Genomic DNA, 13,090 nt, shown 5'->3' with positions numbered 1-13,090 from the left:
TCATTTGTAATGGGATCCTTTTTTGTGCCCATCCCTGCCCCCCCCCATGTGAAGTGCATCAGTACAGTGTATCCAACAGCAGTGGGATCACACATGCTTTTCCTGTTTCTTTTCTCCGTCCACCTTCCTTACGCTTCTGCCTCCCCCCCAGCACCCCCCAGCCCCCATCCTCCCCTCCCCATCCCCCTTCCTCCCCTCCTCGCCGTTCACTGCAGCTCCTCCCTCCACCTCCATCCGTGGCCCCTCCCTCCCTCTCCCTCCGTCTGTGTGAGGTGCAGCATGTATGTGAGCGTGTGCGCGCCTCCGCCGCCGCCTGTGTTTGCATGTGCGCCTGTCACTGCTGCCGGGTTTGGCGCATCTGGAGCGGACCGCGGCTTTTCTCCGATGCCCCTCACACAACGGATAGTCCGCGCCGTCCGTACACCCCCTGCCGCCTTCTGCCGTTTGAATCCGGCCTCAGCTGTGTCCTGCGTGCCCGTCTCCATGCTGTCGGAGGCATTTTGAATTTCCTTGGCAACATGGAGCTGCGTGCATTAGAATTCTCTGCATGACAGTCCTGGTGAGTACCCAGTGTGTGTGTGTGTGTGTGTGTGTGTGTGTGTGGGGGGGGGGGGGCTCTGAGCGGCCGGGCAGGGGGGCAGATTTATGGTGGTGCAGTGGTGGGGCCAGCAGAGCAGCAGGGAGCACATCCATGTCAACCATCAGATGGGCTGTGTGAGAGAAGGGAAGGAGGAGAAGGATCCATGAACAGGAGCTGCTGATCACATTTGTGCTTTGTCATCCACATGGGTTTCATTTTGTTCTGTGCTGCTCATGGGCTGCTTTTGGAAAGGACTTCACACACACACACAAACATAGAATTCATGCATTGTCTGACTGAAGCTTTGTCATCACATATAAAAAGCAGGGTATAAATCTCAGTGTGTGTGTGTGTGCAGCGGTGCATGCACACACACACACACTGGGATCCTGTCTTGTGTGTTTTTGTGTGTGACAGCTGAAGGTGTGAGTCCCTGTTTGGTGAGCTGTTGTTTCCTCCTGATCTGCCCTCATTAACGTTCATACTCCTTCAAATGCCACTAAACTCATCTGTCCACACTCACACTGGTTCGGCCTCTGTCGCTGCCTTTGTTATTTTTCTGATGTTCTATTTTTTGGGTTTGGTTTTTTTTTGCACTAGGCAGTTTCCAGGTGGAGATAAGGGAGTCCAAATGCAGGTGTTTGATTTGCTACAGGTTAGGAGATGGATGGTGCTGATGGAGAGGGAGGGACGGTGGGTGTGGGGGATGGGGGGGTGTGGGGGGGGCACTTTGTGGTTATTAATGCAGTCATACTTTAAATATATGGAGCGCTGGTATATTTGCCTCTTCCTCGTCATGGCTGCGGTGTGCCTGGCTTTGGGTTTGTGTCGGTGCAGTGACAGCGTCTGCAAACGTCCGTCACATTCTGAGCGACTGAAGGATCTGAAGGTTCATGTCAGCGCTGGTTAACCCACACAAAGCCTTTCACTGACACCCTGGAACCATGCTGGATGGCTCATTGGAACGATGCTTTTTCTTCATGCGTCTCTCCAAAGTACTCCACAGCCTTTCAGTGGACTGAAATGAGCCATCAGTGTTTATGACAGGACTTTCTAATTACATCTGATGAACAGCGGAGTGATGACTGGGAAAGCTGTTTTTTTTTTTGTTTTCAGACAGTCAGCATGCTGTCAGTCATTTATCGACTTCTCCTTTTCCCAGTTTAAGTAGCCCAGTCTGTATGCACCTCAGTGGGATTCCACCGTCATCACACAGCTCATTTTTACGTTTCAGTGCTGGACATCATCGTTCATGTTTGAATCACATTTTATATGGCCGTGCATTTTAATTCTACTATTGACTGAATTTTTCATGTTAAATTCAGTTTGCTGTTGTAGGACTATAGTTGATTATATCTGAAAAATGATCAGCCCATCACCAAAATACCACATGTTGAACATGTTTCTGAAAACTACAGCAAAAATACCATTATATCTGCATTTCTCTACATATGTGTGTATCAATCAAATTTTATTTATATAACAAACACTTATATATGAAGTGTTTGATCAGATCAGAGCAGTCATCAAATATCGATTTAATCATGTTTAAGGTTAATTTGTAGAGGAAGAATCCAGTTGTTGATTAAAAAGACCACAAATCATAAAAAAAACAAAACAAAACCAATAACATTTACAGTGCATTTACCAATATACTTTAAACCAGTGTTTTTCAACCTTGGGGTCAGGACCCCATGTGGGTGGGGTGGGGTGGGGTGGGGGGATTCAAATGGGGTTGCCTGAAATTTCTAGGAATAGATAAAAATAAAAACTTACTAATAAAAATATATATGGTAAGCTGAGAGAGACAATACATAAAAGACATGACCAAGGAAAATCCCATTTTCCCTTTGTGCAGTAATCTACACCTGGATTTACTGCCTCTGTCCACAAGAATAGACATTATATAAACAAAATGTCCACAATAAGAGACATTATATAAACTAAATGTCCACAATAAGAGACATTATATAAACTAAATGTCCACAATAATAGACATTATATAGACTAAATGTCCACAATAATAGACATTATACAGACTAAATGTCCACAAGAATAGACATTATATAGACTAAATGTCCACAATAATAGACATTATACAGACTAAATGTCCACAATAAGAGACATTATATAAACTAAATGTCCACAAGAATAGACATTATATAAACTAAATGTCCACAATAAGAGACATTATACAGACTAAATGTCCACAATAAGAGACATTATATAGACTAAATGTCCACAGTAAGAGACATTATATAAACTAAATGTCCACAATAATAGACATTATACAGACTAAATGTCCACAATAATAGACATTATATAGACTAAATGTCCACAATAATAGACATTATATAGACTAAATGTCCACAATAATAGACAGTATATAAACTAAATGTCCACAATAATAGACATTATACAGACTAAATGTCCACAATAATAGACATTATACAGACTAAATGTCCACAATAATAGACATTATACAGACTAAATGTCCACAATAATAGACATTATACAGACTAAATGTCCACAATAATAGACATTATATAGACTAAATGTCCCCAATAAGAGACATTATATAGACTAGATGTCCACAATAAGAGACATTATATAGACTAAATGTCCACAATAATAGACATTATATAAACTAAATGTCCACAATAATAGACATTATACAGACTAAATGTCCACAATAATAGACATTATATAGACTAAATGTCCCCAATAAGAGACATTATACAGACTAAATGTCCACAATAATAGACATTATATAGACTAAATGTCCACAATAATAGACATTATATAGACTAAATGTCCACAATAATAGACATTATACAGACTAAATGTCCACAATAATAGACATTATACAGACTAAATGTCCACAATAATAGACATTATATAGACTAAATGTCCACAATAATAGACATTATACAGACTAAATGTCCACAATAATAGACATTATACAGACTAAATGTCCACAATAATAGACATTATACAGACTAAATGTCCTCTAACATTAACGTTTATTTGCAACACAGTAGAGCAAATTATTACATGATCAAAAACAAATTAATTTTAGCAAAAGAAAAAAAAGTTTCTGTTTTGAACATCTGGGGTTGCCAGATATTTGTGATGTTAAAATGGGGTCAGGAGCCAGAAAAGGTTGGAACCAGTGCTTTAAAGCCCAGTAGAATCTTTTCTTAACCCTGACCACGGAGCTTTAACTGAATAAATGGTTAGTCTTGTGGGAGCTGGTATGTGAACGCTGGATTATTCAGTTCACATCCAAGTCTAATTAGTGGGTCAGTTACAACAGCGTTTACACTGATACACACATGCTTTCATTTCAGAAACAGTGTGTATTAAATGCTGCAGAAATACTAGGTTTAAATGTGCCTCTGTGTACATACAGTATATGTACCTAAACAGAACATCAGAACCTAATCATACCTCTAATGGCTGCACATAAGGACTATACAGCAAGACAGAAGAATGAAAAAAATCTGATTTATTCATGCTCTACATCACTCTTCATTTTAATCAAATTATGTACTGGATTATGTAAGATGTAAATATATGTTACATCAAAAGATTTGGTGCATAATACAGCATTGCATTACAGTCTTTTTTGCATCAATTTACAAACTTATAAACCATAATTCTGTTGATAAGAACCTGAGTCCACATAGAATTACATCTTCATTTTTAAACCTGTGCTTCAGTAAGGACATTTTTTGGCTTTTTCAATTTGGATTTCCTAATCATTTATTCTGCATTCATGCAAATTGGATAAAATGTTGTGAATTTATATTCATTTTTTAAAATTTCAGCCTGATTTCTCATAATAAGTCTAAAATGAGAGTTAAAAAAAAGTATAATTTGTTACCTTAAGGGAAAAAAAAAAAAAAAAATCCCAGTGAAACCCACTGAGATCAAACCATAAAGTCATACATTCTGGAATAAATGATGTTCAGCCTAGTGTGAAGTCTTTACATTTTTAGATTTTCCTTTTTTTCATTTTGTGTAATTTTCTCATGTTTGTCCAGTGTGGTAAATGTGTGTTCATTAGTTAATGACATGTGAACTGTTTGTCTGTTATGGAGCTAAGTGTGTGGAACTGAAATGATGTGTGTGTGTTGTTATGGACGTAACATAGTGGAATGTGTGTGTGTGTGTGTGTGTGTGTATGTTTACATGTCCAAGTTAATTCCATTGGTTGACTGTCATCCTCTTTGCATCTCTTCCTTTCACCTTCATGTATACTGCACACACTCACTGACTGCAAACACACCATCAAACCAAATGAGTGTCACATTTTAATCATATTATTATTATTATTATTATTATTATTATTATTATTATTATTATTATTATTATTATATTTTACCTCCTACGTACTGGTTATTTTTATGTTTAAATTCCAGTAAAGGTCATTGAAATAAATTGAGACAAATATAAAAATGCTGCGAACAAAATGAGGAAAGTCAGTGCACTTCTGAACATCTAACACTTGACATGATATTTAAAGTTAAGAAATGTAACTCTGTTTAGTTTTCATGGTACTCTTAGTGCTGTAGAATCACCATGGTATGACAGAATACTGAGTTCTGGCACTGACACTTTACAACATCACCTTTCCTGCTGTTTTCTACCAGAAATAATATTATTCATAATACAGTGGACACAGGCACTTTCTTAGGACACGGTTTGATAAGGCTGATTGGATTCTGAACCTGCCTGAATAAATGACTTTTTTTGTCAAAATAAACTGTTGGTGTAACACTGAGACGGAGAACAGCTGAATGGAACAACTGCAAAATAGATTTAGACTTAATGCACAAACTGTGGGAATGCTGAAATACTGCACAATAGAGACCTGGACATTTACACACTGTGTAGTATAGTATAGTATAGTATAGTATAGCATAGCATAGCATAGTATAGTATAGTGTAGTACAGCATAGTGTAGTACAGTATAGTATAGTATGGTACAGTATAGTGTAGCATAGTACACTATAGTATTGTATTGTATAGTATAGTATTAGTATAGTGTAGTATAGTGCAGTACAGTATAGTATAGTGTAGTGTAATACAGTACACTACAGTATTGTATAGTATCGTATAGTATAGTATTAGTATAGTGCAGTATGGTACACTATAGTACAGTATAGTATAGTATAGTATAATGTTGTACAGTACAGTATAGTGTAGTATAGTCAGTATAATATAGTTTCATATAGTGCAGTGTAGTATAATATAGTATTGTATAGTATAGTACACTATAATATAGTATAGAATAGGATAGTATAATATAGTACTGTATAGTATAGTAGAATATAATATAGTATAGTGCAGTATTGCATAATATAGTATAGCACAGCATTGTACACAACAGTATAGTAGTGGAGTACAGTACAGCATAGTATAAAGTAGTACAGTACAGTATTGTATAGTATAGCATAGTATAGTACAGTACAGTATAATATCATATAGTATTGTACAGTACAGTGTAGTATTGTGTAGAATGATGTAGTACAGTACAGTATTGTATAGTAAATATAAATGGTAAATATAATTGTATTTGTGGTTCTAATCTAGAGGATCCAATTTCAGAAGAAAAAAAACAAAACATAATAATCAATGGTGAGAAACACTTAATGTTAAATACTTTAAAATAATAAATACATAAATAAATAAATAAGTAAAAATTTTGCAGGTCAACAAATGTGCACTTTGTTGTACTATCTTTACCACAAAGTGCAACTTTACTGACTGGTAAAATGAAATTTTCAGTTGAATTGAATTAAAAGTTGATGTAAAAAGTGGAACAGTTCCACCAGATCAGACACATGTTGGTGCAGATCAGGTTTATCTAGAACCGCAGAGGTACACTAATGGTCTGAACGGCAGTGTATGAGATGGTGCGTAAGCGTCCACTGTGTCGGCTGGAATGGAACTGAAACAACCACAGCTGTCCACTCCAGTGACCACTCTGCATGACCGGGTTAAACAAAGAACCTTCATTTGATTGAGAGACAAAAGAAAATGATAATTCTAACAAGAGAACGGCCAAAATGTGCGCCCAAGCTGCCAAATAACTGGATCCTGTGCAGACGTAGACTTAGAATCAACCACCGTGGACAGATTGGACACTCTTATTTGTCCCATTGGTTTTTGGAACTGCATTGTCCAGAGATAAATGGAAAGAAAGCAAAATGATGCAAAGCGGCTGAATTAAAGTTCTGTTGTGTAATCACTTCACTAAAACAATTATTCCGATGTAGACCCTTTGTAATGAACATTCACATTTGTAGAATCCCCAAGATCCAGGAATCCCATCCCCTGAAACTGACACGGACGGTCAAGTCACAAACATTTGATCACACGTTCGAGGCAAAAACTAGATTCCATTCCAAAAAAATACAGAAATACACATGACACAAAAGCACAATCAAAGGACTGCTGCCATTTCTATTTTCCTCTGTGCTTTGTTCCACGCTGCCACATGTCTAATATTGTGTGATGCAGCATTCTACATAATCCTGAACAATGGCCAATTTTCTCACAGCACGATCAAATGAGTTTCATCAAAGCCAACAAAGTGTTTTTTTTTTTTTTTTCTCCAGCACAGTTTAAGTTGTTTTTTTTCCCAGTTGAAACAGAATATCATTGCTGACAATTCACATGTTGGACACAATGATCATTACTGTCATTTGTACATACATGTATTCTAATGCAGACCACGTCTGCTCTTTTAGAGCAAAGCAGCCACATGTGTTCAGAGAACACAAACCTCCACCAAACACCCTGAACTCTGTGCATGTGTGGATCCACTCTTTCTGTTTAAATCCAACAGTTTCCAGGTTGTTCCATACAGCAGAAACAGTTGAATCTGGTCCCAGTCGTGTGTCTGTCCAATTAGATTCAATTCACATCAATATTATTTGAGTTCTAATTTTAAATGTGTGGGAAATGGGATTTTCAATGTTCAGTGTAAATGTCCACAGAGTCCACATTCCACAGTGGATGTGGACAATTTAGTTCCACATACAAGAGATTGTTCTAAGCTACAGGTGGATCCAACTGGAGGAGAATCAGAGTCGTTTGGAATTTTGGATGAATTTTGGAAAATGTCTCAGTGATGACAGATGGAAAACTGTAGATGTTGTGACCTTGCTGTGACCTTGAACTTTGTCCTACTGGGACCAAAATGGACTGGGTTGGTCCCAGGGCCTAGGCCTATCTGTGGGGAAGATCTGGGAAAGATGGGTGGAAGAGTTTTACACTAAAGATGAGAACAAACAAACAAACAAACAAACACAGAAACAAACAACGAAAAGCACTCAGAGAGCACAGACCTCCGCCAAGGCAGATCTGCCCCCCCGCCCCCCGATCACCACTAAATGGAATCATTTGTTCCTTGTGCCAGTGTAAACATTTCCTGAAATTTTCATCCAAATCCATCCAGAACTTTTTGAGTTATCTTGTAAACACACACACATACAAAGCAGAGTGATGCCAGTGGCTCCTGGCGGAGGTAACAGTGATGGAATGTGAATAATATCGCTTCTATCTTTAGTCTTAGCTAAGGTCACTTACGGTGTATTTTGGATTCAGGGTCTTAAAGCCCAAATCAGGGCAGTCCATGCACATAACACATTATCTGCGATGCCCCAGAAAGCACAAACGCAGACTGGCCTGAGCACATGTAGGGTGTTAGTTCTGCAACACGATCCAAGTGGAATAAAGGGGCTGCCACAGAATGGGTAACATCAGCCACCTTGAAAAGGAAATGGTGAAAGTGTCTGTGGTGGAGGTTGTGTTTATACTGGCTGGTTAGGTGACAAGACAGAGGCAGATGTGTCACAGGATACTCACATTTCCGTAGTACAAATGTATTCAGAAGGTCACAGTCCTGCAGCTTTGCAGCAGCCTTCATTTAATTTTAAACAGCTTTATGCAAAATATGATAGTGGCAGAGTAGGACGGGGGGGGGGGTTTCATGCCACCACAGTTGAGATCTTGACACAGGCTGTTTTTTTTCTCACGCATCTGTCCAGCTGAGCCCCCCCCCCACTCCACCCCCACCTTTGTTTGGCTGGCATTTCAAACCTACAGCTTTCTTTTATTAGAAAGAACGGGTGTGATGAACTGTTGCACTGTTCTGTTGTATTTTTAACACGCAAACACCGAGGCAGCAATTAAAGTTGGCCTTTGAAATCTTAATACCACTATTTTCCACAAACACCAAAGTACACAGAGATCACAACACACTGCCAAATACCTGGAAGCACTTGTCACTAAAAATACCCTTCGTCTTCTAATTATTATTATGAACCTTTTAACCCCTGAGACATTATTTCAGATAAATGTACTGTTGAGAATCTGCATCTGTGTCAGGTTCATAAAAGCTGCTGTGAGTTTGTGCTTGTGCGGCTTTTCGTCAGTGGGTTTGTTTTACTGTTTGTTTTAGGGTTAAAACAGGTGGAAGAACAGAACAAGACAAAGAGAAGAACTGAAGTTTGGCAGGTTTTTACTGAATAAGGCACAGGAATGTACATCAGCAAGAGATTTAGGATGTTGAACATGAACTGGAACACACTGAACAACAATAAATATTTGAATTTAGGCCCAGTACTTTGGTTTTGGGGCTCTTTTTTTCTAAATCCAAAAAGCAGTTACACAGTCAAAACTCAGTAAAAACAGTAAAAAAAAACAAAACAAAAAGGAAAAGCACCATAACACGAAAAACAACAGTTGAAATTTACTGCCCTACAATTTACATTAGATTGTCTTTGTGTAAATTTGGTGCAGAAATGTCAATGCATTCTTCAGATAATAAAATTAGACAATGAAATTAGAATGAATAGTATAAAAAAAAGAATTAGATTACGTTATTTAAAGGTCATGTCACCATTTGACCTTGAAAAAGTAGGTGAAGGTCACCTATTTTCAGTATTCGTCTGCTCCATGCCTAGATGCATCCACAGTATAAATATGGTGTGGATATCTAAATGCATTCTTCAGATAATGCGAATATTTGGTTGAATGAACAGATAGACAGACAGACGACAAAACGATTCCAAAACCCCTTTGGCCCGACGTTAGCCGAAGGGTAAAACACAAGGAAAATGGTCTTAAAGACCCAAACTGTCTGTTTTTAGAAGGAGTCGGTGCCACTCACTGCTCTGTCTATTCTATCAGCACGTTTGGAAATTTTAACTGTTGAGCAAATGGTTGAAATTTTATGAATATGTAAAATAAATCGGGCGACACGGTGGTGCAGTGGTTAGCACTCGTGCCTCACAGCAAGAAGGTCCTGGGTTCGATTCCAACACCAGTCGACGGGGGGTGGGACCTTTCTGTGTGGAGTTTGCATGTTCTCCCCGTGTCTGTGTGGGTTCTCTCCGGGTACTCCGGCTTCCTCCCACCATCCAAACACATGCACTGATAGGTTAATTGATTAATCTAAATTGCCCATAGGTGTGAATGTGAGAGTGATTGTTTGTCTCTATATGTTCAGCCCTGAGATGAACTGGAGACTTGTCCAGGGTGTACCCCGCCTTCGCCCCTATGTAGCTGGGATAGGCTCCAAGAGACCCCCGTGACCCTAGTGAGGATAAAGCAGGTTCAGAAAATGAATGTAAAATAAATCCTACATTCGGAACGAGCGCCATAGACACATCAGGGGTTAAAGGGTTAACATCCACAGAGTCACTGTTACAGATTAACCCTGTAAAGCCTGAACCATTAAACCATTGACAGAAAATTCCAGTTCTTTGAAACTGGAGCCTTTATTGGTCCTTCTGAACAACCAAAACATTTTTTTTTTCAAATATCAATTTCCATGTATGAGTTTCAAGTTTGTATCATATTTGATACACCGGGTCTCAATGCTCAAATATTATTATTTTTGAAGAAAGGAAAACATAAATATAACACAAACATGTCTAACTATTTGGTAATTCCTTTTCAAAATTGGCAAAGTTCTGCCTCCTGATAATCTTGTAGTGTCACTGAAAAGGCCTCTGGTGAACGAATTCCACCCCTCTGGTGGATTATTATTATTATTATTATTATTATTATTATTATTATTACTATTATTATTATTATTACTACTGTTAAACCCTTTATTTACCCAGGAAAAAAAGATCACTGAGATTAAAAATCTCTTTTTCCAGGGTGTCCTGGCCAAGACAGCAGCAGCAGAAGTTACACAAAATGGAAACCACAGCCATATCCACACTAAAAATATACATAAACACGATGAAAGTCCATAGTAAAAACAAACTTAAACCTGATAAGAACATACATATTAAACATCACCATTATTTTAAAAGGTACTGAAAATATCAAAACAATGTTCCTTAAAAGCATCTCAAAGCTGAACCCAGTTCAGTTAGAAGAACATCTACACCACATTTGTCCTTTTCCCACTGATTTAAAGTGACTTTGGATTATCTGTGTATTGCATGTATCTAATTGTATACATCAGGTTTTTAAAAAAAAAAATATCACACTGATCACGTAGAGGGCTTTAAAATTCATGTGTCAAATATGATATGTTTGGGGTTATAAGGCTAAGATTAAATGTGTAGATTGGGTTTTGTTTGACACGTTTCAAATAAACTCCGTTCACTTTGACTTGAGGGCTCTATGAAAAGCATGACTGTTAAAAAGGTGAAAAGGTTCATGAGGAAGTTGTAATGGGAAAATAATGATCGACTGGTTGTCTGTTTCAATATATTCTACAAGGCACTTCAGCCTCATGTAGCTGGTGATTACCCCAGTGATTTGGTGGGAACATCGATGAAAACCTTCCATTGTGCCGTCCGTGATAGGCTTTAAGAGGCTCGTCTGAGGTAATGTTGCCTTTAGAGTGGCGTTCAGCCCTTTTTCTTTTTAATTCTACTCCTAAACATCTGACATTCTGTGATGGTGAGCACGGGGGATAAAGGTTTGTGTAATTTCCAGCTTATCCTACTTGACTTACAAGAGGAAAGGGTGTTAATGAAGAAGGAAGACTCTTTTGTAGTATTACCATTAGTCTTTTGTCAGTGAACCAAGAAGTGATCTGCATGGTAATACTGTAAAACAGGTTAATGAACACCCACCAGGTCACCGCAGACCCATTTGACGGGTTAAGCTTAGATTGGAGCCATGTTTGATCTGATGTGGTTCAGGTAGTGATTGACTGACAAACTAGAAGATGGTCGCTTTTCAAATGTACTTCAATACATGCCTGAAAACCCCTCTGTTCCAAAGCTCAGACCAAAATTAAAGCACAGATTTTACGCTGTTCAACTGCATAAAAGTCATTTTAAGGACACATGCATCCTCATGTCAGGTAACGTGACTGTAGGAGGAGAAAATGCTCCCAGTTGAGTAAAAACTGTCAAAGTCAGTCAGGACTGAGAGTGACTTGACTGCATGTCCATCTGTACTCAGACTGGGTGAGGTTACTGTGGTGAGTGGTGTTTCACTGGAAGAAGACTGGGAATACTGGTTCAGGTCCAGTCTGCAGGGTCAGCCAACAACCGCTGCAACTCTAGGTTTTATATCTCCTATAATCTAACGTAGCATAAATAACTCAGACTGAACTGTAAACACAACAGGACAGAACATGAACAGCCGTGTTGGACAGAACGTGCAGATGTCAGTGTAAATCATGCATGTGTTTGGTTTTGTCCTAAACTTGCATCACTCTGGGATCATGTATATTCAACAGTTCAGATATTGGGTTATGCAATTCCTAAAACACGTTTGGTGATGCATTTTGGATGAATTATTGGTAATAATGTAAGAAAAACTGATAGATATTTGTTTAAAATACTATTATCAGCCTGTAAAAAGGCTATTACCAAAAATGGTGCAGGTTAGAACCACCGACAACTAACGACTGGATCCAAACTGTGAATGGAATATTGTTAGTCACAAGGTTTATTGTAGTCAGTGTATCCCAAATGTCCCCTGTGTTGGTCTGGTTTTGTAATGTACATAAAATAAACAATAAAGATAAAGTTTTAAAAAAGACAAAATATGAAGTGAGTCTGTTTCATGGGACATTTATCACATTTAAATAATGGATGTTACATTTTCCACCACAACCAATAATTCCTCAACTGTAGAAGAAAACCTTCATAAACTCAGATTATTAGATGTACAGACTAGGGATGGAGCCCATCCGGTCCAGGATCAGTGTCAGGTTCCGATGCCAACGAAGTTCAGAGATCAGACATTTCTGATCTGAGTCGTGTGTGTGTGCTGTGAAGGGCTCATATTTAGCTCAACCCACTGTTCTTAGTCTGTGCTTCATTTCTTTGTGTATTTGGACCCTGATAGTTCAGACAGGTTGAATTTGAACCCTCCAGCTGCTGCAAAGCTATCCGTTTAAATTCTAGTGAGCCGTTTTAATTCCTTCTTAATTTGTTACGTCTATAACTAGTTACGTCACAACATTTGCACATATCAGGTCCAGACTTCCAACAGACTTTTGTCTGAGTGCGACAG

General features: G+C 38.4%; 1 protein-coding gene across 1 annotated transcript in view; it reads left to right on the top strand.

The window, feature by feature from the left end:
• The first annotated feature begins 263 nt into the window (after positions 1-263).
• The window catches only part of lingo1b (leucine rich repeat and Ig domain containing 1b), a 59,514-nt gene continuing 46,687 nt past the window's right edge, over positions 264-13,090 (top strand). The window contains exon 1 of the mRNA XM_030130524.1: positions 264-559. Coding sequence (XP_029986384.1) covers positions 548-559 — 12 coding nt within the window. The 5' untranslated portion in view covers positions 264-547. The remainder of the gene's footprint in view (positions 560-13,090) is intronic.

This window comes from Sphaeramia orbicularis, chromosome 3 (genome assembly GCF_902148855.1).
Source record: "Sphaeramia orbicularis chromosome 3, fSphaOr1.1, whole genome shotgun sequence".
Classification (NCBI taxonomy): domain Eukaryota; kingdom Metazoa; phylum Chordata; class Actinopteri; order Kurtiformes; family Apogonidae; genus Sphaeramia; species Sphaeramia orbicularis.
The sequence above is the reverse complement of the archived record's forward strand: the minus strand, read 5'-3'. Positions and strand labels throughout refer to the sequence as shown.